This window comes from Melanerpes formicivorus, unplaced genomic scaffold, assembly GCF_026170545.1.
Source record: "Melanerpes formicivorus ecotype bairdi unplaced genomic scaffold, bMelFor1.0.p_v2 SCAF_29, whole genome shotgun sequence".
Taxonomy (NCBI): domain Eukaryota; kingdom Metazoa; phylum Chordata; class Aves; order Piciformes; family Picidae; genus Melanerpes; species Melanerpes formicivorus.
Genome location: NW_027142381.1, coordinates 6,509,559 through 6,535,143, shown reverse-complemented (window position 1 = coordinate 6,535,143; position 25,585 = coordinate 6,509,559). Strand labels below are relative to the sequence as shown.

The 25,585-nt window shown below is 50.1% G+C and overlaps 3 protein-coding genes across 5 annotated transcripts in view; 1 reads left to right on the top strand and 2 right to left on the bottom strand.

Moving 5' to 3' along the window:
- The window catches only part of RPH3AL (rabphilin 3A like (without C2 domains)), a 41,056-nt gene extending 33,266 nt beyond the window's left edge, over positions 1 to 7,790 (bottom strand). For 2 of the 3 annotated variants that reach the window (XM_068154773.1, XM_068154771.1), the window contains exons 1-3: positions 7,638 to 7,787; positions 4,547 to 4,670; positions 22 to 133 (exon numbers count right to left, since the gene is read on the bottom strand). In XM_068154773.1, coding sequence (XP_068010874.1) covers positions 22 to 98 — 77 coding nt within the window. In that variant the 5' untranslated portion in view covers positions 99 to 133; positions 4,547 to 4,670; positions 7,638 to 7,787. Of the gene's footprint in view, positions 1 to 21; positions 134 to 4,546; positions 4,671 to 7,637 lie in introns of all 3 variants that reach the window. The other variant, XM_068154772.1, reaches the window with a different exon arrangement.
- Positions 7,791 to 13,043: 5,253 nt separating this feature from the next.
- On the top strand, positions 13,044 to 16,194 carry LIAT1 (ligand of ATE1). The gene is made up of 3 exons (XM_068155022.1): positions 13,044 to 13,147; positions 13,470 to 13,649; positions 15,629 to 16,194. Exons 1-3 carry the CDS (start codon positions 13,105 to 13,107, stop codon positions 15,991 to 15,993), a joined length of 588 nt encoding a protein of 195 aa, XP_068011123.1. The 5' UTR covers positions 13,044 to 13,104; the 3' UTR covers positions 15,994 to 16,194.
- A 1,944-nt stretch (positions 16,195 to 18,138) lies between these two features.
- RFLNB (refilin B) lies at positions 18,139 to 24,106 on the bottom strand. The gene is made up of 3 exons (XM_068154767.1): positions 23,823 to 24,106; positions 22,115 to 22,224; positions 18,139 to 20,849 (listed from the first exon to the last, which is right to left on the bottom strand). The coding sequence occupies exons 1-3, from the start codon at positions 24,024 to 24,026 to the stop codon at positions 20,519 to 20,521; spliced, it is 645 nt and encodes a 214-aa protein (XP_068010868.1). The 5' UTR covers positions 24,027 to 24,106; the 3' UTR covers positions 18,139 to 20,518.
- Between the last annotated feature and the right edge of the window lie 1,479 nt (positions 24,107 to 25,585).

Below are 25,585 nucleotides of genomic sequence, written 5' to 3'. Positions count from 1 at the left end.
AAGAGGGTGGTGAGGACTCACTTGGCACGCAGAGCCAGCTGCCGGTCATTGGGGCACACCCACTGGCCAGTCCCACTGCCAAAAATCGTCTCAGCCATGGCAGCAGGCTGGCGAGGAGAGGCAGGGATCACACCTGCAAGAAGCAAACACCAGCACTGAGCACAGCTGCCACTCCACCCTCAAGAATGCGCAGGGCAGTGCTTGGCACAGCCTCATTACCCATCCCAAAGAGACACTCTTCTGGCAGCTGCAACAGAGGAGATCTGCTGGTGTCACACAGGGTGGAAGCAGACAGACTCTCACCACACACACCATCACCCTCCTAAAATACAAGCCCATAAATACCACCAAACACCTTGAAGACAAGGCTGGAAGTTTAGATTTTATGGTACTCTCCAAAAGGAGACAGAGACTCTTTGTCTGTTCTGATTTTTCATTCCAAACTAGACAGAAGCATTGCTGGTGGAAGAATAATCTCTGCCCCAGCACCTTTAGAGCCTCAAGGCTGCAGCACTGCCGGAGAAAGCCACTCTATAAAGGACACAAAGAAACCACAGTTGCCTTTTTTGTCTTTTCTACCTCTTAATGGGGTAACAAACACAAACCCACGCGACAATCAGTGCGAAGAGTCATTCCGTTCATTAGAACTGCCTCCATAATGGCCTGATATTTATAGCTGCAGCCTACAATAGCAGCTTGTTTGCATTCTCTGATGTTCAAGGCAGCACCTCTGGCAGCAGCTCTCCCTGCTGCAGCTCCTGTAACCAGCACGGTCACACCCTGTGCTCAATGCCAGTTTCACCATGAACTGATCAGTAAAAGCAAGAGCCAACTTCCACTTGCTCATGGGAGAAGCATCCCCAAAAGAGGCTTTGCAGCTAAGCAGTTCTGAGTCCTACCACCAGTTCAGATGAACAGAAAGCAGCAAGGGACAGGTGCAGCCAAAGACTTCAGTGGAGGCAAAAGTAGTCTTGATGTATTGAGCTTTTCTCCAGCTAAGCAAGTGCCTTACCAGCCCTAACATATAAATTTCCAGCTATTAATACTTACCTTTCCTAGAACTGACACTTGCCAGCTTTGAAACCAACCCTGCCAGGCAGAGATAACGTGTTTAATGCTGTTTGGCAAATACAAATCAGATACAATAGCAGGCAAGGTACATCACCTGCCAACTGTGCAGTAGTTCCCAAGAAAACACATGTTCCAGTCTCAATCCCCAGCACACTCACCCCGGCAGTGCCTGTGGCTCAGCCTGTGCTGCACCTCCTGCTATCTGCTGCTGACACACAGAGCTCTGCCGCCGTGCCAGTCACAGAGGCATCGAAGGCTGCACGGCCTTGGCCCTCCCACACAGGCAGCCACACTGCTTGTGCAAATCCACCTCTTCCTCCCTAGCTGAGCTCCCATGTGCCACACATGCAGCACTCACCCCCCAGCAGAGAAACACTGATCCCTGTTAGAGAGCTGACAGATGCCTCCTGCCAAACCCCAAGGCAGCCTTGAGAGCCACAATAGTTACAAACAGTCAGTTAGATCCCACCTGGGTTCTGGGGAGAATCTGAAAACTCAGTGCTTGCAACAGGAAAGAGAGAGGACAAGGAATTACACACAAAGCACAGACTGCAAGGGTACAGATGTACAAAAAGGGGGAAGACTCCAACAGTTCAGCATAATGCTCAGGAGCACAGCCCAACTGCACAGACAAGTGAGGCATAGTGCAGATGGAAGGCTGCAGAAAAGGTCTGGTAGAGAAAGAGGGTTGGGACAGCAAGGACGGACAATTGTCCTTCCACAATCATCACACAATCTTTGAAACCTTCACTACATTAATTAAGGTGAAAGGGATCATGCCTAGAAGAAATCCTCCAACCCCTGGCATCTTCAATTCACCAGCTACTTTCCCTACTCTGCTCAGTGTTACACGTGCTGTGGGTTTGCATTTCCATTTGTCCCACAACACCTCCTGCTCTTTTCATCTTCCTCACGATCTCAAGCAAGGAGAGAACACAGTCCCCACACACGTCCCACAGCAGCTCACACAGCGGGGAGCAATCAAGCATTGACAGCTCAGGAGCATGGAGGCTCCTGCCCCCGGTCCAGCGTTAGAAGCAGAAAGGAGCTACAATTTCACATAGAATGGGTGACCTGGGATTTTCCAAGCCATGCACGTGGAGCCCCACACAAATGCATGTATTAAATTACCCTTCAGATACACCACATACTCCTTCCTCCTACTCATGCACACCTGAGGAGCAGCACAGCCCACACCCTCCCCGTGCCTGCTGTCGAGGCTGAACACACACAACCACACCACTGTGACCAGAGCTTGGCAGCTGTGGGATGCTCAGCAGACACCTAGAGTTGGAGAAAAGCCCCAAACCACGGTCAGGGCAGAGGAGTTGGCTTCGCCAGCAGCTGTGCTTCCAGGGTAGAAAGCTGTGCAGAATACACCTGCCCCTCCTCTTTGCAGAGCTTTATCTGCCTGAACAGAGCTGAAGGCAAGTCAGAGTAGAGCACATCAGCTGAGCATTTTTCTCAGGAGAGACCTGAGTGCATTCTCCAGCCTCATACCAGAGTGTGCTTTTCTCAGCATGACTGAACAAAAACAAGCAATGTCATGCTCTTTTGCCTCTTGTTACTCAGCATATGCTTGCTTTCTCCACCATTCCCTGAGCAGCATCTGCAAAGAGAGAAGCAAAACAAAGCACGGCCTAGAAATGCAACATATCCCAAAAGAGCTTTCAGAAAGGTTATTCCCCAAAATATTTACAGGAAGATTTTCTTTCAGCAGGGTTGGGTATCTGCTGCTCCCTCTGATGTAATGTGGCATTGCAGGTGGCTTTGCACCTTTGCCTCTGAAAAAAGCCTGGTGTGGTTCGACACGACTACCTCAGAAAAGGAAACAAGAACAACATAGGACAGCAGGCCACAGTCTGCTGGGGTGGGAACAGAGCACTGGAGGGAAAGGAGTATCTTGCATGGCCATGAGAACCATGCCAAAGAAATGGTGCCAGTATCTGGAAAGCATTAAGCATTAAGCATCTCTTATCTCTGGAACAGGACAGGCAGTGCGGTGCAATCAGCCTAATCAGAAACACCAAGATAGCAAAACCACACCAGCCCACGGAGTCATCTCTATGGGCTGTGGGGAAATATCCCTCTCCTGCAGCCAGCCCCCACTGCTTTCTCTCTCAAAAATGCTCAAGTTAGCACCCACCTCACTAAGCCAACCCCTCCCTGTCCTCTGCTCAACAAGCTAAGGAAGGGTAGAAGCAGCCAGTCTCTAGCAGTGAGAGGGCATCAGAAATCCACAGCCCTTGGCTCTGCTGCTACAGAACGAGAGGGAAGCACAAATGCTTCATGCCACAGAAAGAAAACTCCCAGTATGCTGCTTTTTACTTGAACTAAGAATCAAAAGGGAGCTCTTACTGATACTTTATGACCTGCTTTAAAAAGCCTCCACCTGTTTGTTCCCCTCCTATGATGGAGGAAGTCATGTGAAACAAAACCTCATTAAATCCAAGTCCACCTGGCTGCCCTTGGCACAGAAGCTGAGGGGAGCGCTGCAAGGAAGAAGCACAGCCCTGCAGAGAGCTAAACCTTTGCCTGGGACCAGGAGCAGAACTGAGCACATCTCTGCCAGCAGTCCTCATGTAGCATTGCTTCTGCTGTCTCCATGATAAGACTTGGACCCTGCAGCCAGAGAACAGTGCACCTGAGGACATGATTTCAGTCTGCGAGGAAGAAGTCTTCCGGTGGGGTCTGCGTGAGGGGAAGGCAGCAGGATGACATTGTTGACTTGGCCCCACATGCCTGCAGAGTGACCACAGGATCTCTCCCAATGGACAGTCCCCACTTGGTCTGGAGGATGAATGTGAGCTGCAGCTGGCTGAGGGGAAGTACACCCTCCAGGTGCAGACTGGGTAGATCCCTCCATGCCACCCAGCCGTGGATCTTGCAGCACACCTCCCCAGAGCACAGCACAAGGTGTTTCCAGCTGTAGTCATGATCCACACTCCAACAAGCACCACATTTGACACCAGCTACAATCAGTGGCCACAATGGCAAGAGGTTGCCATGTCAGCACATCCCATACCTAGCCCTGGCTGACAACAGTATGCAAACACAGCCCTCTGACATGATGCCCTTCAAAGAATTTCAGGCTCTTCTGTGAAATGAAGGGCAATTTTGTCAGCAGAATAGCAACATGAACTTCACTTGTCTTTACCTTAATAACACAGCACAGTCGTAGCAGGTCATACCAAAGGTCCAGAGAGCACAGAACCTGCTATCTGATCAGCTCCAATAGTAGATGCTTGAAGAAGAGTGTAACAACAGAGCACAGCACAGCAATCCTTTTCCAGAATACCCTCCCAGCCTCCAGAGATTCCTGGATCATGCACTCCCTCAGCCAGACTGTATTTAACACCCTTTAACATTTTTCTTTCCCAAGTTTATCAGCTGGCTTTTTCAGCCACTTGTAACATCATCTTGCTACACCAAATCCCTTTCCCACTCCTCCAGCTCAAGCACATTTTGACTTTACCTTGACTACATCAAAGTTAAAGGGTCTTGTTGACATTGAGGCAGTCATTGCAGCAGAAGACATCTCCTCACAGCAGCCAAAGCCAAGCCCTCAGGTGCCCACGAAGCATTAATTCCTCCGAGTCCTGCAAATACAAGGGAGTCCTACACAGGCCCACAAGGAGCTCTTCCAGTCAGCTTTCATTTGCCTGGTTATTTCAGCTAAGCAGCTCGTGTCTATATTAATTTGCTTTAATAGGAAATTAATTAGGCAATTTTTTTTTTAAATACTTCATTTAAAAAACAAAAATTTAGCAGCTGGCCAGAGATGAGTTCCCAATTCCCAAGCCGAGCCGTGCCGGTGTAATTAACTCTCCTGCTTTGAGGGCATCACCTCCCCCAGGACTCCCAGTCTGCAGCAGGTACAGTGCTGGCCTGCTTTCCCTTTCAGCTGCTGCTCCCTCAAACAGGCAGTGTAATTACTCTCTGCTCTGTGCACCAGACCCCATTATCCCTGGGAAACCTTAGCAACTAAGTGAGTGTTTGCTCTTGTTGCTATGACAGAGGATAAATGACTAGCAGAGATAGATAAGGTTAACCCAGCCTCTGCCTCCCACCCACTGCCGACCAGTCCATTCTCCTCCCAAACACTGGTCACACAGTAGGGAGGCACCTGTGAGCAGGCAGGGAAAGGCCATTGAGTCCAGACACAAGCCTTCCCCTCCTGATTTAAAGCTCCTACTGTCATAGCTGTGTTTCAAAGCACAGGACTCGTTTAAAGTGACAGAATAACCCTTTGGGCTATAGAAGACAAACACTTGACTTTGAAGGTAAGACACAGTCTGAGAGCCAGCGCAGTTACTGTGCAAGTGCTGGCCTGAATCAGAGCTTTATAAAACTTTCTCACACACAAACTACTTTGGACCACCCCTTGAAACCTACATCGAGCAGTTTATTGGCCCCTCCTGTGACAGAGGAGCCTGCTGTAAGCATCAACATGTTACAGGCAGGAAGCACAAGCACAGCAGAGCCGAGAGACCCTCATCTCCTTCCTGCTCTGCTCTTTGGAAGAAAGAGCTGGGCACAGGGGCATGCCTCAGAAATGGCCTTTTGCAGTCCCTCACCATATCAAATCCCCACAACAGTGCAACCCTTAGCAGCAGACGGAAAGCCAAGCTACTCAGTATGATCAGACTCAACTTGCAGCTCTGAGGCTTGGGCCAACAAAGAAAACACAATGTGCAAATAAACACCACAAAGCCTTGGCAAGCTTTGGGACAACAACTGAAGAATCCAATCAGACAGATTTTCTACTTGTATGTGCCACCACAAAGGCTCAATCTAAGCAGGAGAAAACCTCATTCAGAGCCACGCATCCCAGCCCAGCACAAACCAATCACAAACTAGCTGCAGCACGCACAATGTGAGAGCAGTCATTACCACATAAGGGCAAGCTGGAAAAGGAGTGAGGATGAGGTTTTGGGGGAAAACAAAGAAAGTTCTGGTGCACCCGAGCTGCTTCCCAATCCCAGCAGCAGTGGCAAGAAGCCTAACTGCTTTTAAGACAGAGCTTGTTAAGTAGCTTATAAAATACAATGCCCTGGAGGTCCACGCCAGTCCTGCGAGTGGGAAGATAAAATCAGCTCCACAAGAAAACTGACATATGGGACCAACAATCCTGCATTAATGAGAGGCACTTATTAGCATGGCTACTTGATATATGGTAAGCTATAAAGAACCAGTTTTCACCCAAGCAAAGCAGCCTTCCAGGTCCTCAGCACTCTATGATGCCGGGGAGGAAAGCCAGCACTGTTCCACCTGCCAAGGTGTATCTTTATTTATCAGACTTTGGCCCTATTTCCTTCTGATCCCCAGCCAGGCAGGTGCCTTGTGCAAAGTGAATAATTCATGAAGCCAGCAGGCTCTGATTCACATTCTCGAGCAGGTTGATCTGGCATAGGCCTAGGAGAAGGAAATTAGCATCTAAATGGCCAATTAGAGAGACTCATTTTATTATTCTGATATGCTAAAAATCTCAGGAGGCCTTCTGCTGGCTGGAGGTTGGCAGGGAGGAGTCAGCACCTCCCAAGCTCCAGAGAAGCATCGAGTTTCTTAGAAAGAACTGGACACAGCAGGGAAGTTCTGAGCACAGGCCAGCATTTGTCAAGGAATTCCTTGCAGGAGAACCCCATGCCAGCCTATTTCATGGGTAACCTCATGTGAACCAGGAAAAGCACTGCTCAACAGCCAGCAAAGAAACTGCTGAGCAACCTGACCCCAGGCCTGAACAAAAACTCACCACCCAGCACAAATCCAAGCCCCAGGCCTGCCATCACATCTGGAGGATGAAATACCCTTCCTCGGCACCCTGGGTGTAAACATCCTAGAACACCTTTGAGCAACACACAGGCACAGCCAGCAGCAACTCCAAGACCTTTATCACTTTGAACATTGTTGGTATGAGCAAAAAGAAAGTCATGGACTTTGACCAGGCCCTGGTGAGTACCTGACCCAAGCTGCAGCAGACGAAAAACCCAGGGAGCAGGCAGAGCATGTCACTTGTATTTGCACATCTAACAGCACCCATCACCACGTGTCAGAGTGCCCAAAAGCCACAGTACCAAGCCGTCCTCCAGAAGATGCACATGGGCTACTCCCACCACCCAACGTGTGCAAGCCCAACAGCTCTCAGCACTGTCGGGGTTGATCACTTTCCAACGGAGCTGTCACTTTCAGCCTCCCACAGCTCTTAACACTGCCTCGATGTCATTTGCTCCGAGTACCGTCAGGAGTCTGAACTCCACCTAAATTCAGCTTTGTCCTCAGGCTAGATTCAGCCTCGTGCTGCTCACCCCGCTGGGGCTCCGCAGCGTTTCAGACATGACTGTCCTACCAGTGCGGCCCCGGCTCCGGGTGTCCCAGACCCCGAAAGCTGCTCACCTGTCCCAGCACGCCCGGGACGGGGCTGTTCCCCACGGGCCCCGCAGGCAGGGGGCTCCCTGCAGCCCGCAGGACTTAACCGACACGCAAAACTCTGCTGGAAACTGCGCCCGAAGCTCCGGTCCTCCCTGCCGGCGGAGCCGCACCGCCCGCTCCCCGCGACGCGCACCCACCTGCCCTGCGGCCCGGCCCCGGCCGCGCTGCCCCGGTGAAACCCGCGCCCGGCCCCGCCACGGGCACGCCGGGACTCGGCACGGAGCCGGCCCCCCCCCTTCCCACGGGACAAGGCGGAAACGGAGCGAACCTGCGCCGCCGCCGCCGCTTCCTCCAGCCCCGGCGGCACCGCCCGCGACCCCCCCACGCGCCACCGGCGCCCCCCGCAGCCCCTGGCACCCCCTGGCGGCCCCGCGCCGCGCCCCCAGCGGCGGCCAGCGCTAAGGCCCGGCCCGGAGCGACGGCGATCGGAGCGGGGCCAACCCGCGGCTACCCAGGTGTGAACTGGGAGAAATCGGGAGCCCCCGGCAGGAGGAAAAGGTCACTTGAAAATAGCCCAAACGGCAACGGTGAGAAGAAAAGGTAAAACAAAACAAAAAGAGAGGAAAGAAAGCAAAAAAGGCAAACCACGAACCCACTGAAAAAGGCCAAATCCCCAAAACAAACCTCCCAACACCCTAAACCAAACAAACCAACCACCCTAAATCCACCAAAAAAAGCAACCACCAACCCACACAAACAAAACATCCTCTCTAAAACCAAACAAAACCCCAACAAGACCTCCAACCCCAAAATAACATCAAAACCAAAACCCAAACAAATCAAAAACTCCAAGGAAAATTCCAAACAGGCAAAAAAAAAAAAGCTGCAAACCAAAACAAAACAAAGCAGAAACCCACTGAAACAAAACAAATCCCTCAAAATCCACACGAACCAACAAAACTCACCCAAACAAAACCCCTCAAAACAAGCAAAGCCCCCAAAAGAAACAAAAATAAACCAAAACTCAAACCCATCCAAAGAAAACAAAGCCCTGAAACTAAAAAAAAAAAACCACCCTCCAAAACAACAGAAAAATCTCAAACCAAAAAGATAGCCCCAAGCACAAACCCACCCAAACCAAAGCAACATCCTAAATCCAGACCAAAACAACAAAACCTGGAAGGAAACTAAAAACCCCAAAGCCAATCAATGAACAAAGGACTCTCAAAGTAAAATCCAGCTTCATCAGAAGAATTAATTTTGCAGGGGAAAGATGCAATTCAAGACAAATACAACCCACAGCACAAGAAGGTGAGCTTGGTGGGACAGGGACAACTGTGGGGAGCTGGTAGCTTCTCAAGATGAATGGCTCAGATCTGCAGAGTGATGCTGACAGACCCCAGCTACAGAAGCTTCCCTGGGATCAGCAGCAGAATTTAGTCTTACTTATTTTTCCACAGTAGAGTTCTTTCTCCTGGAATTCCTATGAATGGTCTCCCCAGGTCAGCAGAACTTCAGTCTCAATGAAGGAGTGCAAAGCAGGCATGGTGTGGATCCAAAGAGAACCCAACAACATGGACCCAGCAAGATGAACCCACCACAGACCCAGCATGGGTCCAACAATGCTGACCCAACATGCCAAGTTAAAGCCTGCTTCACCCACCTCCCTGCAGAGCAGGTGAGGGATCAAGGAGCTGGCGTTTCTTCCACTTTCAACCATCACTTGCAGCTCATTCCCTCACACTTTGTCATCATCAAAAGTGTCTTGCTTTGCATTTTGGAGAGTGGTACAAATGTGATGAGGCACAGGGAGGCTGGGGAGTGGGGAGCAAAGTTTTTGGTGAAGTGAATCGCCAGACAGCCACAGGAAAACAATTACTCCTCTGCACTACCCTGTGGGCACAGAAATGAGGGATTAGTCCTACTCAGATGCCCAGTGGATGTAGTCAGTAAATTTGACATGTGACAAGAAAGGAGGGAGAGAAAAAGAAAAGCAAAAGAGAAAAGACATCCTCAGTCTGTGCTTTTACTGCCTGTTCAGAGCCTGCTCTGAGGAAACCTAGTGGTATTGCAAGCTCATTGCTTCCACACACCCTCCAAGACTGCACAGGATGTGCTTAGGGTCCCTGAGCCTCCTTTGACCTGAAGGGAGTTCAGACCTGGCTGTGCATTTTGTGCTTAAAGAAGCAAGTGTTGAAAAATCCATCAGAGGAAGCAGCGTTTGCATTAAGACAGAGCCTGTATTTTTGTGGAAGGAAGCCCCTCAAGATGACATTTCACTCCAGGGTAGTCCTCCACACAGTCAATAACAAATTAAACACATGGTTTAGCCAACTTCAGGAAAAAAAAAGGATAAATTACCTTATTTAACCAGCTGTACTGGCAGGAGCAACAGGCACAGGAAGCAGTCTCAGAGCCTGGACTGCTGTGGAATTCGCTTGCTGGGATCCCCACAGAACCACGGATGCTTTGGAGTCTGACGGCAAGGCTGGGTCTTGAGAGCTGGATGCCACGGAGAATAAATATGACTTGGCATTAAAAATTTAAAAAGGCCAAATATGAGTTTTATCTTGATAGCACCGAGTCAATTTTTAATAGCCTCGTTTCTCAGAAAGCAGGCACTTCCATTTCCACCCCAAGAACCCTTCACAAGCTCTCTTTTATCGATGATGAGTTCCACTGAATTATTCACCAGATAACAGCTGCCAGAGATTTTAAATACACACATGACAGGGCTGGAACGAGGAGCAACCTTCTCCTGCAGGCCTGGCAGCGCTGCTGGCAGTGGCACCACAGATGCCCCAAGCCGGTCCTGCTTCCTTCCAGCAGGTAACTTCAGGCTGGAGAGTGACCCCCTGGTCCTGTCACCCTGGGACAGGCACCTTTCTCAGACAGTGGAAAACAAAGACCACTCTTTTCAGGGGCATCTTAACCTTGTGGGCATGAAGGTGTCTTACAGAAGAACTGCACATGCCTACAAGCAGCTGTATTGTAAACAGAACAGTCCTAAATATCTCTCCCTGTCAGGGTGAAAGCAGCACAGAAGGAGTTGGGACAGCAGATCCTGGCTGACTTTGAGGAAGCCTTTCCTTCTCAAGGTACAAAGGTAAAGTTCTCACTTCCCCTCTTCCTCCCATTGAAAAGTCTTGCTGAAAACTATTCAGTGTCATGGGGGTTGATCTCATTTTACATCTAGATTTGGTTTCTCTCAGTTTCAGGAGTTATTTTTGCCTTCCAGTATCTGAAGGGGGCTTACAGGAAGGCTGGGGAGGGACTGCTCAGGATCTCAGGTAGTAATAGGACTAGGGGGAATGGAATGAAGCTGGCGGTGGGGAGATTCAGGCTGGAGGTGAGGAGGAAGTTCTTCCCCATGAGAGTGGTGAAGCCCTGGAATGGGTTGTCCAGGGAGGTGGTTGAGGCCCCATCCCTGGAGGTGTTTAAGGCCAGGCTGGATGAGGCTCTGGCCAGGCTGATCTAGTGTGGAGTGTCCCTGCCCATGGCAGGGGGGCTGGAACTAGATGATCCTTGTGGTCCCTTCCAACCCTGACTGATACTATGAAGCGATTCCCGGTTTAGACACTGGACTGGTAAGCAGGGATCTGGGCTCCCATTTTGAGATGTATCTGCTGGGCAATCACAGCCAAGGTGTCACACTGCTGCTCTGCTTCCCACAGACATTCCTGGATAGATCACAGGCTCCTTCACATAAGAATTCTCATCATCTGTCTCTTCAGCATCTGACACAAGAATCTGAAGGGGGCAATTAGTATTTTAATGCACAAAGAATAATCACATGAACAAATTTAAACATATGGAGTAACCAAAGGCCAAACCAGCTGGCTGCTTATCTCTGAAAGACCATTTCCTCAGAACAACAGGCAAGGAATTGCCAGAGCCAGAGATGTTTGGCACTCCCTTCCCATCATCCTGACTGCTCCAGCTCAGTCTAGCCACGTTAACAATTCACAGCAAGGCAGCCAGGAATTTTCCTCAAGCTGTTACTCTGATTGCAATCCTCTAGTGTTTGGTCCTCAGTGATTCAGTTTGCATTTGTCCCTCTAATTACCACCCCTCAATAGAAAGTGATTCTGGCCATAATTTGAACAAAAATAACTTGCCCATAGAGGCATTCTTCCAAGGGTTGTGGAAAGTTTGTTCTTAACATTTGTATTGTGAATTGCAGGTAGAACACCCACTGAGACTGCAGTCTGGTAGCATTGGACACAGCACAGTTTGAGGCTCTCAATCTAAAAAGGGAAAGGGGACAAAGAGAAAAGTGACAAAAAGCAATAAGAGGATGAAGGATGTGCCAGGGGATAATGGCCCTTCAGAGTAAAATTATTTGCTACCAGGAAGTACTACACAACACAGCATCCTCCCAACCAACTGCAGCAGCAGCAGGGGCAGGCCAACCAGGTGAAAGTTGGTCCTGGATGGAGCTGACTGAAGATCATGTTCTTTGTATGTAGCTCAGGCCAGCTACCACTATGAGCCTCTAATTTTGGCAGGCGAGTCAGATTTTATCCGTAACAGAATTAACAACCCCCACCACTAGCTACAAGTAACCTCCTTCCCTCGGCTGTTCTCCAAAAACATTATACCCACTTTCCAGTCTGGATGAATTATTTACATCCTGTCACCGCTGTTGCTGTTCTCCTTGTCTCTTTGCCCTGTGTCACCACCCCTTTCATGCACATGCAGGCTTTGGGGACCTGCTGGCTGCTGTGCAGCGTTAGCAATAACCATCACTGCGAAACTCCTGCTGTTGACACTTTGAAATCAGACCATTAGCGGCAGTCAGAGAAGTGCTGCCTGCAGCTCAGGGATCCACCGTGGGAGCAGCCTCCTGGGAGCCTGATTTCATCACAACCTGTCTGAATACAACCACCAGCATCTGCCAAATTTCACAAATAAATAGATCAGAAGCAGAGAAGGAAGGAGGCAGGCAGAGAGGGGGAGAAAGCAACCAAACGAGGATTAAACCTCACGTTATTTCCAGGGAGAGGATGACAAATAAGCAGAGCATCACTTCAGCAACTGTTGCTGGAGCTCCCATGAATGCTTTTTGCCCAGGCTCACCTCCAAAGGACACATGCTGATCTTTCTCACCACCACGACTCTGCAGCAAGGGGAGGAGATCTGAAGATTGCACTGGCCCCAGAACACTGTGAAGAGTTATTGCCACCTCAGAAGTTGTTTCACATGTACCTTCCCTGGTCCTGTGTGGGAAAAGGCAGAGAGAAGGGAAGGGACAGGGCGGTTTCCCCCAGTGCCTCCATTTACAGAGCTGAGGTACTATGAAGGGGTGAGAAGGATCCCAATAGTTGGTCTCCCTGCCACAGATTTGATTTCTCCTTCTGCAGCATCACTGCTGCAAACCCCACAGCTCTGCAACACTTCACCTGCTGCCAGGGCTGCACTACCTTGGACAAGCCAGGACAGGCCAACTGTAGCAACATTACCTTAGGCAAGCCGCCCCAGCACCTTCACACGCAGAGGGGCACCAGGAAGGAAACCCATGCTGGACTGGGTTGTTCACACAGAGCAATGGCACTGGGCCCCTGGCCAAGCAGGCAAGCCCAGGCTTGCCTCTGCACCATGGCTGCCCTGCAGACCTCACTGAGCGGTGGGTGCCGAGGGGAGCGGAGAGGAAAGGGAAGCAAGATGGAGGAGAAAGTGCTGAAGGGAGGAGAGGTGAAAGGGGAAGGTAAGGTGGAAGGCAGATGGTATGGGGCATTGGGGGGAAGAACTGAGAGGAGATGGAGGAGGAAGGCACTGAAGGGAAGAGCTGAGGAGGCGAGGGCAGGGAAGGCGCTGAGGGGGTGAGGGCAGGAAAGGCACCGAGGGAAGAGCCAAGGAGACATGAAGGAGGAAGTCACTGAAGAAGAGCTGATGGGAGATGCAGAGGCAAGGCATAGAGGGCAAGAGGAGATGGAAGGGTAAAATCTGAGAGGAGAGGGAGGGGGATGGCAGAGAAGGAAGAAGGCTGGGCCAGGGATGCTGCTCATCCTTCTCTTGCTCCCTGCCAGGCTCACCGGTGGCCAGGGGGGGCCACGCCAGGCCTCTGACAGGACCCCGCAGGCAGCGAGGGACAAGGGGCAGCCCATGCTCTCCTCCACCACACGTCCCTGGCAAGAAGCCACCACGGAGAAAGAAGCAGCAGCAACCACCACGCAGGAGTGCCACTGCCACTGTCACCACGAGGGCAGGTGAGCTGGGCTGGCCACGGTGGCAAGCATGGGCAAAGGCCACCATGCTCCTGAGAGCCATCTCCATAACATCCCAGGTAGGGTCTGGGCAGGTGTGAGGAGGGAAAGGGTCACCAGGTGAAACCACATGTGCACCACACTGGTATGTGACCCCTGCTCAGCACTGCACATCTGTGCAAGGGACACCACACAGACATGAAGGATGTGCAGCCAGGGCAGCATGGATTCACCCATCCATACTGGCCAGAGCATGTGGCACTTGGCACTCTCTCCATCCAGCAGAAAAATGGCTGTGGAGAGTTAAAAAAACACCAAAAAAAACCCTACAACAAAAAACCCCTACCACCAACCTACAGCCTTCCCTAGGAAATCATCTCTGGCACTTCAAATCTTTTCAACTGACAGCCTGTTGATACATATAGCTACAAATCTATACATAAAACCCAAAGGCTGAGGATGTGCAACTGCACAGCATAAGCAGTAGGAGGCACAAGACATCTGTCAAGAGGTAGGAAGTTTCATAAACTGCCTAAGATTTGGGATGCTGTAAATATTTAGTGGCTTGCTTTCAGTGAGCTGCAGTATAGTTGTCTAAATACTCACTGTTCCACCAGCATGAGTCACAGCATTGATCTGGCTTCCCATCCTGGGGCTGAGTTGCTGTTACAGCTACAGAAAGGGGAGGGCAATTTCAAAGCCATCTTCCATGTCAAGCAATAGCCATGAACTTCCAGTACCTTAGTGCAATAGGTGCCTGGATGCTTCCATCTGGCTTTAGACATTGGTGAGTGAGAAAAATGGCCAATGCTCCATCTCCATACAGACCCATGGATGGTGGCAACAGCAATGGAAGGAAACCAACTGGCAGCACCGAGGTAAACCCATCTGGGCAGCTGAATTGTGGCAAGATATTGCTTGAACAGAGAACTTGTTGATCAATGTATGTCATATGGATGGCCATGTACCCACTGAAGAACACCACAACCAGCAGGTGGATCAAGCTGCTAAGGTTCAAGTGGCTCAGGTGGCCAGCAACATAAGGGTGAATTATTTCTAGCTCAGTGTGTCCAAATTACCTCAGGCCACCAAGGAAGGGATGTGGCATACAGATGGGCTCAAGATCAAGGGGTGGTCTTAACCATGGTCACTGTAGCACAGGTTGTCCATAAGTGTGAAATGTCTGCTGCAGCCAAACAGGCCAAGTGGGTAAAGCCTCTGTGCTATGGGGGGTGCTGGCTGCAATATAAATACGGGGAAGCCTGGCAGCTTGGTTCCATCACTGCCACAAACCTGCCAAGGCAAACACTGTGTACTTACAATGGTAGAAGCAACCACTGTATGGCTTGAAACATACCCAGTGCCCCATGCCACTGCTCAAAACACCATCCTGAGCCTTGAAAAACAAGTCCTATGGTGACATAGCACCCCAGAAAGAATTGAGTCAGATAATGGCACTCAGCTTCAAAACAGCCTTATAGACACTTGGGCCACACCTAATGGCACTGTGTGGGTGCATCACACCCCTATCATGCACCAGCTGCTGGGAGGGTGAGAAGTTACAACAGCCTACTGAAAACCATCCTGAAAGCAATGGGAAGAGTGAGCTTTAAAAACTGAGATGCACATTTAGCACAAGCCACAGAGGGGAGGAGAGGGGGGGATGAGAAAACCCCCTCTGTTCCAAGTGGACTGCAAGGACCTGTTCGCCAGCTGAGTTAAAGGCAGGACAAAATCATACAGGTGTGAGAATCACTATGGTAGCAAATCAGAGAAAAGTTTCCCACATTAAAAGAAATCATAACATTTTGGGGGGGGGGGGGGAATTTAAAATGTTTAAGTTTTCTTATTGATTTGTTTTCTTATTAACAGACACATACAGGCACAACAAGCACTTGTCTCATCATCCTCTTTAAGAGCTAAGCAGGGAAGCCTCAGAGGCAGTGCACACATTTTGCTAACACCATTTGTCATCTTAACAGAGAAACACCACACAGCCAGAAAGCAGCAGGCTCACTCCCCTCCCTTGCCTGAAATTCCTGGGAGGAATCCTGACTCAGCCCAAACTAAGGCAGGAAAGAGTCAGAAAGATGCAGAAATAAAGAAGGCTATAGCCTCAACTTCTACCATTCTGGACTCTACGCAAACAGATCAGGGTCTTTCTGCTCAGCTGAACAAAAGCCTTCGATGGGATGGGATTCTTGAAGACCCTGTGGCAGAGGAAGAGAGGCTGCGTGTCTACAAGGTGAACAGAAGGAAACGCTATGAGTTGTACATCCAGCAACACTTGCCCAACTGCCAGGCACTGCCCACTGCTTCATGGCAGGGCACCCTGCACAAGCAGTGATCACAGAGTATGGAAAGGAGATTGCTGCAGTTCTTTTCCAGCAGGGCAAGTGTGAACTGGTCCTGAATGCTGAACGAGCTAGCACGGTCTTCGAGCTGCAACCAGTGGTGCCACTCAAACCCTCTCTGCTTCTGTAACTTAGTACTCATTACTCAGTTGTATACCTGTGTGGAGAACTGGACACTTGTATTTTAAATCCAAATCCACCTGCTAATTAAAATATGGGTGCAGTTCAGAGTGATTGAGCAGCGCTCCTTTTCCTTACTGCCCGTTTGCCCTGGACCATCCCTCACTGTTGCTAGTAGTTTATTTCAAAAGAATACTCACTGCATCACACCTGAGACTTGCAGGTGAATTGCTGGTCCTGAAACCTGCAAGCAGAGATGGGGGGAAATTGATTGTGAATTTCAGCTGAATAATCAGCTACCTGGTGTGGAGGCTAAAATGCTTTGCAAGCAGAAAACTTACCCAGTACTTCAAACAGCATGAGCTGTAAAAATCAGGATTGGATCTCGTGGATTGTGATCCAATTGTTAGGTACAGGATTTTGTTATAAAACTTCATTGCATCAGACCCCCAGATTTGACACTCTGGGGGAGCACAGCATATATAGCAAGGAAAAGGGAGCACTCTATTCCAAGGGGCTATCCTTGTCATGGTATATAGTTAGCTACAAGCCCAGTTGGCCAGTGTGAATTAAAACCCACCTCACGCAGCAGGCTGCCTTGTGCTCCCCTACTTCACCTTCTCACAGGACAGGAACATCCTTCACACAGAGTGTTACTATAATATTAAAGGAAAACAGCCCAGGGCACACCAGAGAAAAGAATGTGGAAGTTAGATGACACATCTGAAAGGAGAAAGCTTTTCCTGAGGCGCTCCTGAAAAGACACTGCTCTGATTTTTAAATTTTCTCCTTAACAGCTCTCCGAATGGACTGTCTTTTGTGCAGCACTGGGTGTTTATAAGCGAGACTTTTTCTCCTCTTTGAGACTTCAAACACTGCATGAGACTCAGAAGCTTCTGCAGGAGCAGCAGCTTGCTTCAGAACAGCTTCTGAGCTCCCCAGGTTCCAATAATGTCATTACATGCAAATCTGGAGCTTTCGCAAGCAGCTAAGCAGATGAACAATAAAAGTAAGCAAAAAGTCCCCTCATGAATTAATTAACTGATGCTCAGTTGCACCCATTTCTACTCTGCCAGAGACAGCAAGAAAAATCAACACACAGGCAAGTTCAGAAAGGTTTGAAGAACAGATTTAAGGATCCAAAAAAACACTACCACATTCCTCTCAAAACGTTTGCAACCATCTCCTGTGTTTTTGTAAAGCTTAATGCACAACACGCTCTTGGTCCTGTTTTCTGCTGTATTTACTCAGGCAGCCTTTGAGCTTCTGCATTTTTAACCACCATTTGAAAGAAATTCATAGTATCAGTCAGGGTTGGAAGGGACCACAAGGATCAGCTAGTTCCAACCCCGCTGCCATGGGCAGGAACACCCCACACTAGATCAGCCTGCCCAGAGCCTCATCCAGCCTGGGCTTAAATACCTCCACGGATGGGGCCTCAACCACCTCCCTGGACAACCCATTCCAGGGCTTCACCACTCTCATGGTGAAGAACCTTCTCCTCACATCTAGCCTGAATCTCCCCACCTCCAGCTTCATTCCATTCCCCCTGGTCCTATCACTACCTGAGATCCTAAGAAGTCCTTCCCCAGCCTTCCTGTAGGCCCCCTTCAGATACTGGAAGGCCACAATTAGGTCACCTCGGAGCCTTCCCTTCTGCAGACTGGTTATTAATTCTGGTTAAATACCTGTTACATTTGAAGAGAGCAAGTTCTTTACTTGTAGGAGATGCCGAAATCCACGCCAGAAACTTTTTAAATAGAAAACCACACCAGATGAACAACTCAAAGCTCTCTTCAAGGTGCTGATAGCCCCGCAGCATTCAGTATTGGTCCTTTAAAACACAGTTTTACACAAAACCCACCTTCTAGAACTTGCAAACAGCAGCAACGTGATGCAAGAGAAACAAGGAGGGCTGCTGGGGCTGGCAGGACATCTTGTGTGTTCATTCATACGTAATTCCCATAACAAACACAGAAAAACTTGGAACTGAAGATTAAAGAGACTGCCCTAGATGATGGTTTTCAGATCATTTATTACCAATAAAGTAAAAGACAAATTGAAAATTCAAAAGGGGAAGGGTGGGAAACGTCACAGACATCAGAACACACTTGCACAGAGCTAAATCTGAGCTTTGCAAATGTTGGGAGTATAAATAATTTAAAAGGTGTCTCTACCAATTAAAATATTTCAGAGGTACATAATTAAGTTTGCTTTACAAAAATCAGGTGTTTTATCCTAAAACCATAGTGGAAGGGGCATTTCATGTCTAACTAACAATTAATGATTACTACTTAAAACAGTCTTCTCTTAGATCTCCTGCAAATGAATGCAGTGGAAGAGCGTTGTCAGAGCAATCCTGGGTCCGTGTTCTTCCAGCGTCCTGTGTCCAACAGTGGCCAGCACCAGATGTTTCAGGAGCAAGGTACATGAAGCTGTGAAGCCAGCAATGATGCAACAGCTTTCCCAAACAAGAGTTCTGTCCGTTTGAAACCCCACACTTAGGGGCAGAGTTGAGCCTTCTCTGCGTCTGTTACACAACAAACAGATCTTGGGGTAACGTTCAGGGGAGAATTGCAACATGTATTTAAGGCACATCTCCTAACTACTGTAGTCTGAAACCAACATGTTTAAGGAGAAGACCAACTAACTGCTCTGACCAAGTCTGAAGCAATGCCTGCCTGACTCTGGCATCCTGTCACCCTGGCTTAGGATTCTGCTGTTTGTGGGGGATTTTTTAGGACTGTTGTAGGATCTGGTTTTCTGAGGCAAGGGCCAAAATGAAGGATGTTCTGTTCTGAGCTAATAAATAAGTAAAAATCCAGAACAACAAAACCCCCAAACTACACAAACTCAAACCTTCCCTCCTGCTGCATTTTCAGTCTCCCGAACCATTTCTATTCACACACATGTAGTACACTTCCACACTCTTCATCATCACACTTGCACAAGCACACTTTCAGGACAGCTCAAGAACAGCCCCCTGAGTTTCTAACTTGCCACTGACAAAATTCACCCTTTGGGTTATGCACTAGCAAAGTCCAGAGTTGATGTTGCATCAAAGGGCAACCTACACCTCAGAGGAGTTTTGGAATACATGGAAAAGCTGTGTCCAGCTAAGTCAAGTCTACCAAGTGTTTCTGAGCTGCTACCCCACACAGGCCACCAAGGCAAGCCATGCTCCCTAAGCAGATGCTCTCCACACTACACTGCTCCCTGTCAACATAGGAAAAACCCATCTGGCTCAAGGAAGAAACCTCTACCTGTTATCTTCATCAAAGCACATGATAAACTAATGCATGTAACATCCAGATGGACTTCCATAATATCTGAAGTTATTCCCTTTGGTCCCCAAACTCGTCATGCACTTGGGACTGGAGAGGTTATTCAGCAGCCTACAGACAGATAAATGCTACCCCACCCCAGTGACATCCTGAATACCAAAGTCCAGAAAGTACCTGTGCAATGAGAAGCTACAGCTGTGGATTTTGCTATGGAACCAGAATAATGTCCCCTGCTACCATCTACTCTTCACCACACCAGTGTCTCACACCCAGTCCCGGCATCTCCTCCTCCATTGCAGGTCCCTGTATACATAGGGCACTATCTGAGGTGTTCCTAGTTACAACTCCCCTACTGCAGATGGTATAGTGTCAGGAAAAACTGGGTATTGGTGGTTTTTCACCACCATGCATCTAACTTTCCAGCAATACAGGGACAACTTCTGGCCTGCCATTCTTCTTTACAAGCCTTACTACACGCACACAGATGCCAGTGCCTGCAGGGGCAAACCTGCTCCTCTTTCCAACTCACAGCTTCAAACTGGACATGAAAGCTGCATTTCTGCATCTGTTAAATACAGAACTCCAGCAGTTTGCTGCTTCCAGGAGATGGTTCTTCTAGAGAAAGCAGTCTCCTGATCTAAACCGAAATGGAGGACAGCTCTGGCTACCTGTAACCAATTAATCTGGTGGAGTCAGTTCACTGCAAGACAGCAAACCACCCCTGTTTTTGCAAATCATCACAAAGCATCAGATGGATTTCCACCTGCCAGGCACCACCCCACATTCTTTCTTACCTGTCAATTTTTTTTCTCTGGGAGAATACTTCCAGTTATTTTCATCTGACTACAGCACTGTGGGGAAGGGGAGGGTACTCAGGACTTTAAAAGGTGAAGAAACAAGTTCCTTACTAAGTTATGTTCCCACAGAAAACTACATTCAGGCCATTCTGATACTTAAAGCAGGAATTAAGAGCTGAGAAAGAGGTGGTGACAGGTAAGATTCCCTTAGCCTGACCAGAGAGTTAGGGTGTACACCCGCTTCAGGGAGTGGAGAGTTAGCACAGTACGTGAGATGGGACTGGGATGAATCAGAGCAAGAGAGAGGTGGCTGTCAGTCAGCACCCATCCAGGACAGAGCTGTTCCCAAGGTACTCCGACGTGTCCAGCTCTATGCTGGAGAGGAACCGCCGCGTGGTCTTACGACAGTTGTAATCCAGCCTGGTGGTGTACACAGTCTTGGCGTGCTTGGGGTAGACGATGGTGGTGCTGGTGAACCGCTGGGGCTTGTTGCGGGGCTGGAGGTGAACCTCTGCTTTGTAACTGCGCCACGTGCAGTTCGGGACGCAGACGACCGACTGGCTGCAGGAGGAGACGCTGAAGCCCACTGGCATATAGACGTCATCGATGAAGTGCCTCTCTGAGTCGTATCTAACCGAGGAGGTGTACCTGAAATACAAGAGAGACTTGCCTGAGCTCTGCTCTGGAACAGCAGGCTGCATGTTCTGGAAAGCAGAGTACCGAGGTACCTGCTCATCCTTGCACCTCAACACAGGAACAGCCACATCACAAAAACTAACTGGTGGTGTCTTACTCACTCATGGGAAGAGGAGAAAGCCTTACGTTAGCAGCACACCCAGTACTGTCACCGTTTTGTCCAGCTGCCAGCTCTGCCAAACATCTACTCAGTCCTCATGTCCACGGTTTAAAGCCTTAGCCCTATGAATCTCCTTCAAATTCCACCATCTAAACCCAGAGACCTAGAGTCACATTTAGGCTTTGCACATTGGCATTCTAATGCCTCAGAGCACCAAGGCCATGGACACAAATGTTATCTTCTCAGCTCTCCTCTGCCAAGAGTCACACAACAGCTCTCTGCCATCACTCCTAACATGGGGCACTCTCTGAAGGCAAGCTTCTGAAGAGACACCTAGCAGGAAAATGCTAGAATTAACAAATCAAGTTCTGATGGCAAGAAATCCCCTGTGCCTGGATGGCAAAATGAAGTTTTCATCTCCTTCACACTGCAACAACTCTCTGCTGGCTTTTCCACAGTACTAACTGCCTTCAGTTCTGGAGATTTCCTCCCCACACCACACACCAACTTTTTCTACCCTCCCCTGCATTGGGCTTCTGTTCAACGGTATCAGTCTCCCTCTGCTTGCACAGTAATCAACCAGGAGCCGCCTTCTCATTACTGCAAATCATGAGGTTCAAAGGGATAATTCACAAGCTGTGAAGTGATGCAGTGCCTTAAAACAACCCAAACAATTATGCACTCTTCAACTACTAACTTTTCTTTTAGCTCACACAGCCAGCTGGTAAGATAGAATGTGCCTACAATAAAACCATGAGGTTACAAAAGCAAAATTCCTTTCCCCTAACAAAACAGTCCTAGAGAGATGGCTGCTGTGAAGAGCCTCCCTCATGATTACCTTCTGGTTAATCAGCTGAAAGGCTGATGGGAGCAGGGCAGTGAAGTAAAAGCAGGGGAATAAAATATAAGAAAGTCCTCCTGGAAGAAGTCCATATAGGATTAAAAGAGGCTGAACACTCCTTCAGCCCGTACAAATGTCCAGGTCCAGGAATGTACAGCTGCATGGAACAATAGCTCTGCAAATAAATTAACTTGACTCACAAGCACTGATAAGGCCCTAACTACTCCTTGGCATACTAACTCCTTCAAAACAAAATGGCTGTAACACAATATTTACCTTATTTCCTTGGCTGGTAAAGGGTCAAACTCAACTCCTTCGCCAAAGGATAAAGGACACAATCTTGGAGAGCAGCTGGAGAGAACAGGGCTGGGGGAAAACACAGAGTTCTGCAAAAGAAAAGCAAACATAATCCCTTTTAGCCTACAGTTTGGTATAATCTCAAGAAAACACATCTATTTAGTCCTTGGTACAGAGGTGCTGAAGTTCATGTTTACATGCAAGAGGCTCTGCTCCACCAGGACATGCCTACAGGTGCAGCCTGCAGCTCAGATCTGCCACCGGCCTACAGCAAAGGTGCAGCAAGGTGCATTTGAAGGTGAACTCCTGACTTCAGGAGCTTGCCTCAGAGCAGTCACTTGGCAAAGAGAAGAGGGAAATACAGCCCTGTGGTGCAGCAGTGTGAACTATGGTCTGTTTGCTACATGAGCTCATGTTCAAGTTACAGCTAACATTATATGAGGGGATGGGAGTGCTCTCCTTGCTGGATTCATCAGATATGCCCACGAGCAAGTCACAGCAGGAAACTACTGTGGGGCATCTCAGCATGAGCAACCTCCTTGTTTCACAGCTACACCCTGGATACTACTTGAAGTCGTTAAATCCAACAGCCTAATTCACACACAACCTGGTGGGAAAAACTAACTCATTCCTACTGATTGTAGGCAAATTCATGGAGTGTTCCTACACTCCTCTCCTGGATGGGCAATGCCAAGAGCTGACACCAGCTGGGCAACTGGGAAGGAAAGAAGGAAGAAAAGGAAGGAAACCAAAGGAGCCCTGAAGGGAACCAACCCACTTGTGGTTTTGAGGCCTCTGCACATGTGCTTTACTATCTTGGGGTGAGGGGGCTGCGAGCATCTCCTATGTGGTATTCCTACAGCCTTTGCCAACTTCATGGCAGCAGCCTATACAATAGGGGTCTGTGGTTCTCAAAGCATTTGTGCCAACAGCCTCAGCATTCAAAAATAGTTTTATGGAAGTATGCTGTTATGAACTGAAAACATAATTTAACACAAAGATCCTGCTCTGGGTCACTCTCTGGAATAACCAGAGCCCCATTTTCTACAGGGATTTTCAAAGACACACTGTGACTCTGTCCCAGCCCCTACCTGGCCTGGGCCAGGAGAGACAGAAGAGACAGGAGCGACAGGAGCTTCCTTTCCATCAGCAAGACCAGAAACCCAGAGGCTCCTTGTACGTCAAGCCAGAGGCTTTCTAGAAGCACCACCGGCTCCCCTGACCCAGCCCGTCGCTGGCTGCAGACACCCCGGTGCCCTGGTTAAGGGATTCGACAGCAGCAGCAGATGTCGGTGGAAGGGGAACGGAGGTCAGTTGTTTCCAACCTGTCCCATGGTCGCCCCGGTGCCGGCCCCCACAGTACTCCCGGGCTGGTTTTCCACCCTCCTTTCCCCGAAAGATGCTGCGGGGCCCGGAGGGCGGCCGGCTGCCGGGGCGGGAAGTGCAAGAAGCCACCAGCCCAGCCAGCCCCAGGTGCTGCATCACCGCAGCGGCTTCCCCGGGCCGCAGGCAGCCACCGGGGCGCGGGGCCCAACACCTGCCGCGGCGGGACCGAGCCCGGGATCCGGGGCTGCTGGTCCCGCTCCGGGCTGCCAGCCCCGGGCACAGGGTCCCGCCGGCCCCACCGAGCTTCGGGACAAGGGCTCTGCGCAGAGGGGTAGCGGGGGCGGCCGGGGCCGGTACTCACCGCGGCGGCGGGCGCGGGCTGGTCGGGCTCCGGCAGCCCGTTGGTGGCGGCGCGGTCGGGGCCGCCGGAGGACAGGAGCCAGGGCGAGGGGGCGGGCCCGGGGCTGGGGGGCAGCCCGGAGTCAGGGCTGTCGAGCCCCGAGTCGCCCCGTTTCCTCATGTCCGGGAGGTCGGGCACCTCCCGCAAGCTGAGCCGACCCACCATGGCGCAGCCGTCCGAGCCGCCCTACCCCGCGTCCGGACCCGCTGCTCCGCTCCCTGCGCCCGGGCGGCGGCGGGAGGTGCCGGGCCGCCACCGGGGGGGCGGGACCAGCGCACGGGGCGGGGCTGCTCCGCTCGCCGTTCCCCGCCTGCTGCCCCGTCCGCATCCCACCAGTGCCCCCAGCATCATCCTGGTGGCCCATCTCCGTCCCGCGCCCTCGCTCCTGTGCCAGCCGCTCCCGGCCGCATGGCAGAACCCAAAACTGCTCCCGACAGGCCCCGGTCCAACCTCCGGACGGTCCTAGCCCAAGTCCAGCCGCCATCCAACCTGCTGCCACTCGCTGGGGCTCAGCCGAAAGAGTGACTTCTGGCTGCCAGATCCTGACGAGTTGTCCTCACCTCTAATTCGCTAATTTCCTTGTCAGCAAGACTCCTCAGGCCCCCTTGTACAGGGCACCACAGCTGCCTGGGACGGAGAGAACAGAGAAGCAACCGGGAATTCTGGAGTGGACGCGATGATCTTGAAGGTCTCTTCCAACCTGGTTTATTCTATTCTATTCTATTCTAATGATTAAAGAGTGTCCATACACCACAGTCAGACTGGTTAAGTGTTTTTGCTGAGACCAGGCTTGACCCTGCTGTCTGCCTGGGTGCTCCTGGCAGGCAAGGGGCAGTTGGGGCCTGGGACAAACCATGGTGGTTAACACTGGCACAGGGATGGAGCAGCACGGTTATTGCCCAGCTGCCCAGGCAGGACCGGGATAAGAGTGGGGACTGGAGAGGGAACAGGACACTGTTCCTTTGTGATCCACCCACCCTGTCCCATTGCTCAGGAGCAGCTGCTCCAGCTTTCTGTGAGGGCAGCTCACAGCAGAAACAGAGCCCTTGTTTAGGCTGCAAAGCAGCAGCTCTTGTGTGCAGGCTTCAGTCATTCCCAGGGGGTTACAGACACCTTTCCAAACCCACAGTTTTCCTGCAGGGCTGCTCTTTCTCAACACCCCACACCCTGAGGGTTTAGACTCAGGCAGCAGAACTGCCACCCTTAATTGCATTTTTTCAGGCAAAGCTGCTGAAGCTGAAACAAGAAAGCAGAGGGAAAGTTCCTTCTAGCACTGGAGGAGACCACGGGAACGTTGTTTGGAAAATCCTAATGAAATAATTGCGCCATGTCATCAGATTTGGTGGGGGAATACTCTTGTGGAGGGAAAGCAACTGTCTGCAGCCAGCCAAAGTCAACACTCCCCTGTGCAGTAACAAGCAGTCTGGCCTGACAGGCCCAGCACAAGTGAACCCAAACCCCTGAAAAGAATTCCTTCCCTGCCTCAAAATTAAAAGCAGAGCAGAGCTTTCAGCCGTAGGCGTCTGTGGTTTGCAGCTATGTGGTGCTGGGAACTCCGGAGACTTCCTCAAGGAATTTACATTCCTTTGAAGAATACTATGAGGCTGTTTGTCTTTGCTGAAAAATGCAGATGGAAAGAAAAAGAACATTAGAAATGTTGACTGTAATCTTTGGGGTCTGAGCAAATGTGCTGGGCAGGTGTTTTCTCCCTTTTGATTTAAATG

Bases quoted from the DNA above. Each gene is read 5' to 3' on its own strand.
- LIAT1 (XM_068155022.1), top strand. From the start codon at position 13,105: ATGGAGGAGAAAGTGCTGAAGGGAGGAGAGGTGAAAGGGGAAG. The intron at 13,148-13,469 runs GTAAGGTGGAAG...GCTCCCTGCCAG, and splicing joins AGGAGAGGTGAAAGGGGAAG to GCTCACCGGTGGCCAGGGGG. The intron at 13,650-15,628 runs GTGAGCTGGGCT...TCATCTTAACAG, and splicing joins CACTGTCACCACGAGGGCAG to AGAAACACCACACAGCCAGA.
- RFLNB (XM_068154767.1), bottom strand. From the start codon at position 24,026: ATGGTGGGTCGGCTCAGCTTGCGGGAGGTGCCCGACCTCCCGGACATG. The intron at 22,225-23,822 runs GTGAGTACCGGC...TTTCTTTTGCAG, and splicing joins AGCCCGCGCCCGCCGCCGCG to AACTCTGTGTTTTCCCCCAG. The intron at 20,850-22,114 runs GTAAATATTGTG...CTTGTATTTCAG, and splicing joins TTACCAGCCAAGGAAATAAG to GTACACCTCCTCGGTTAGAT.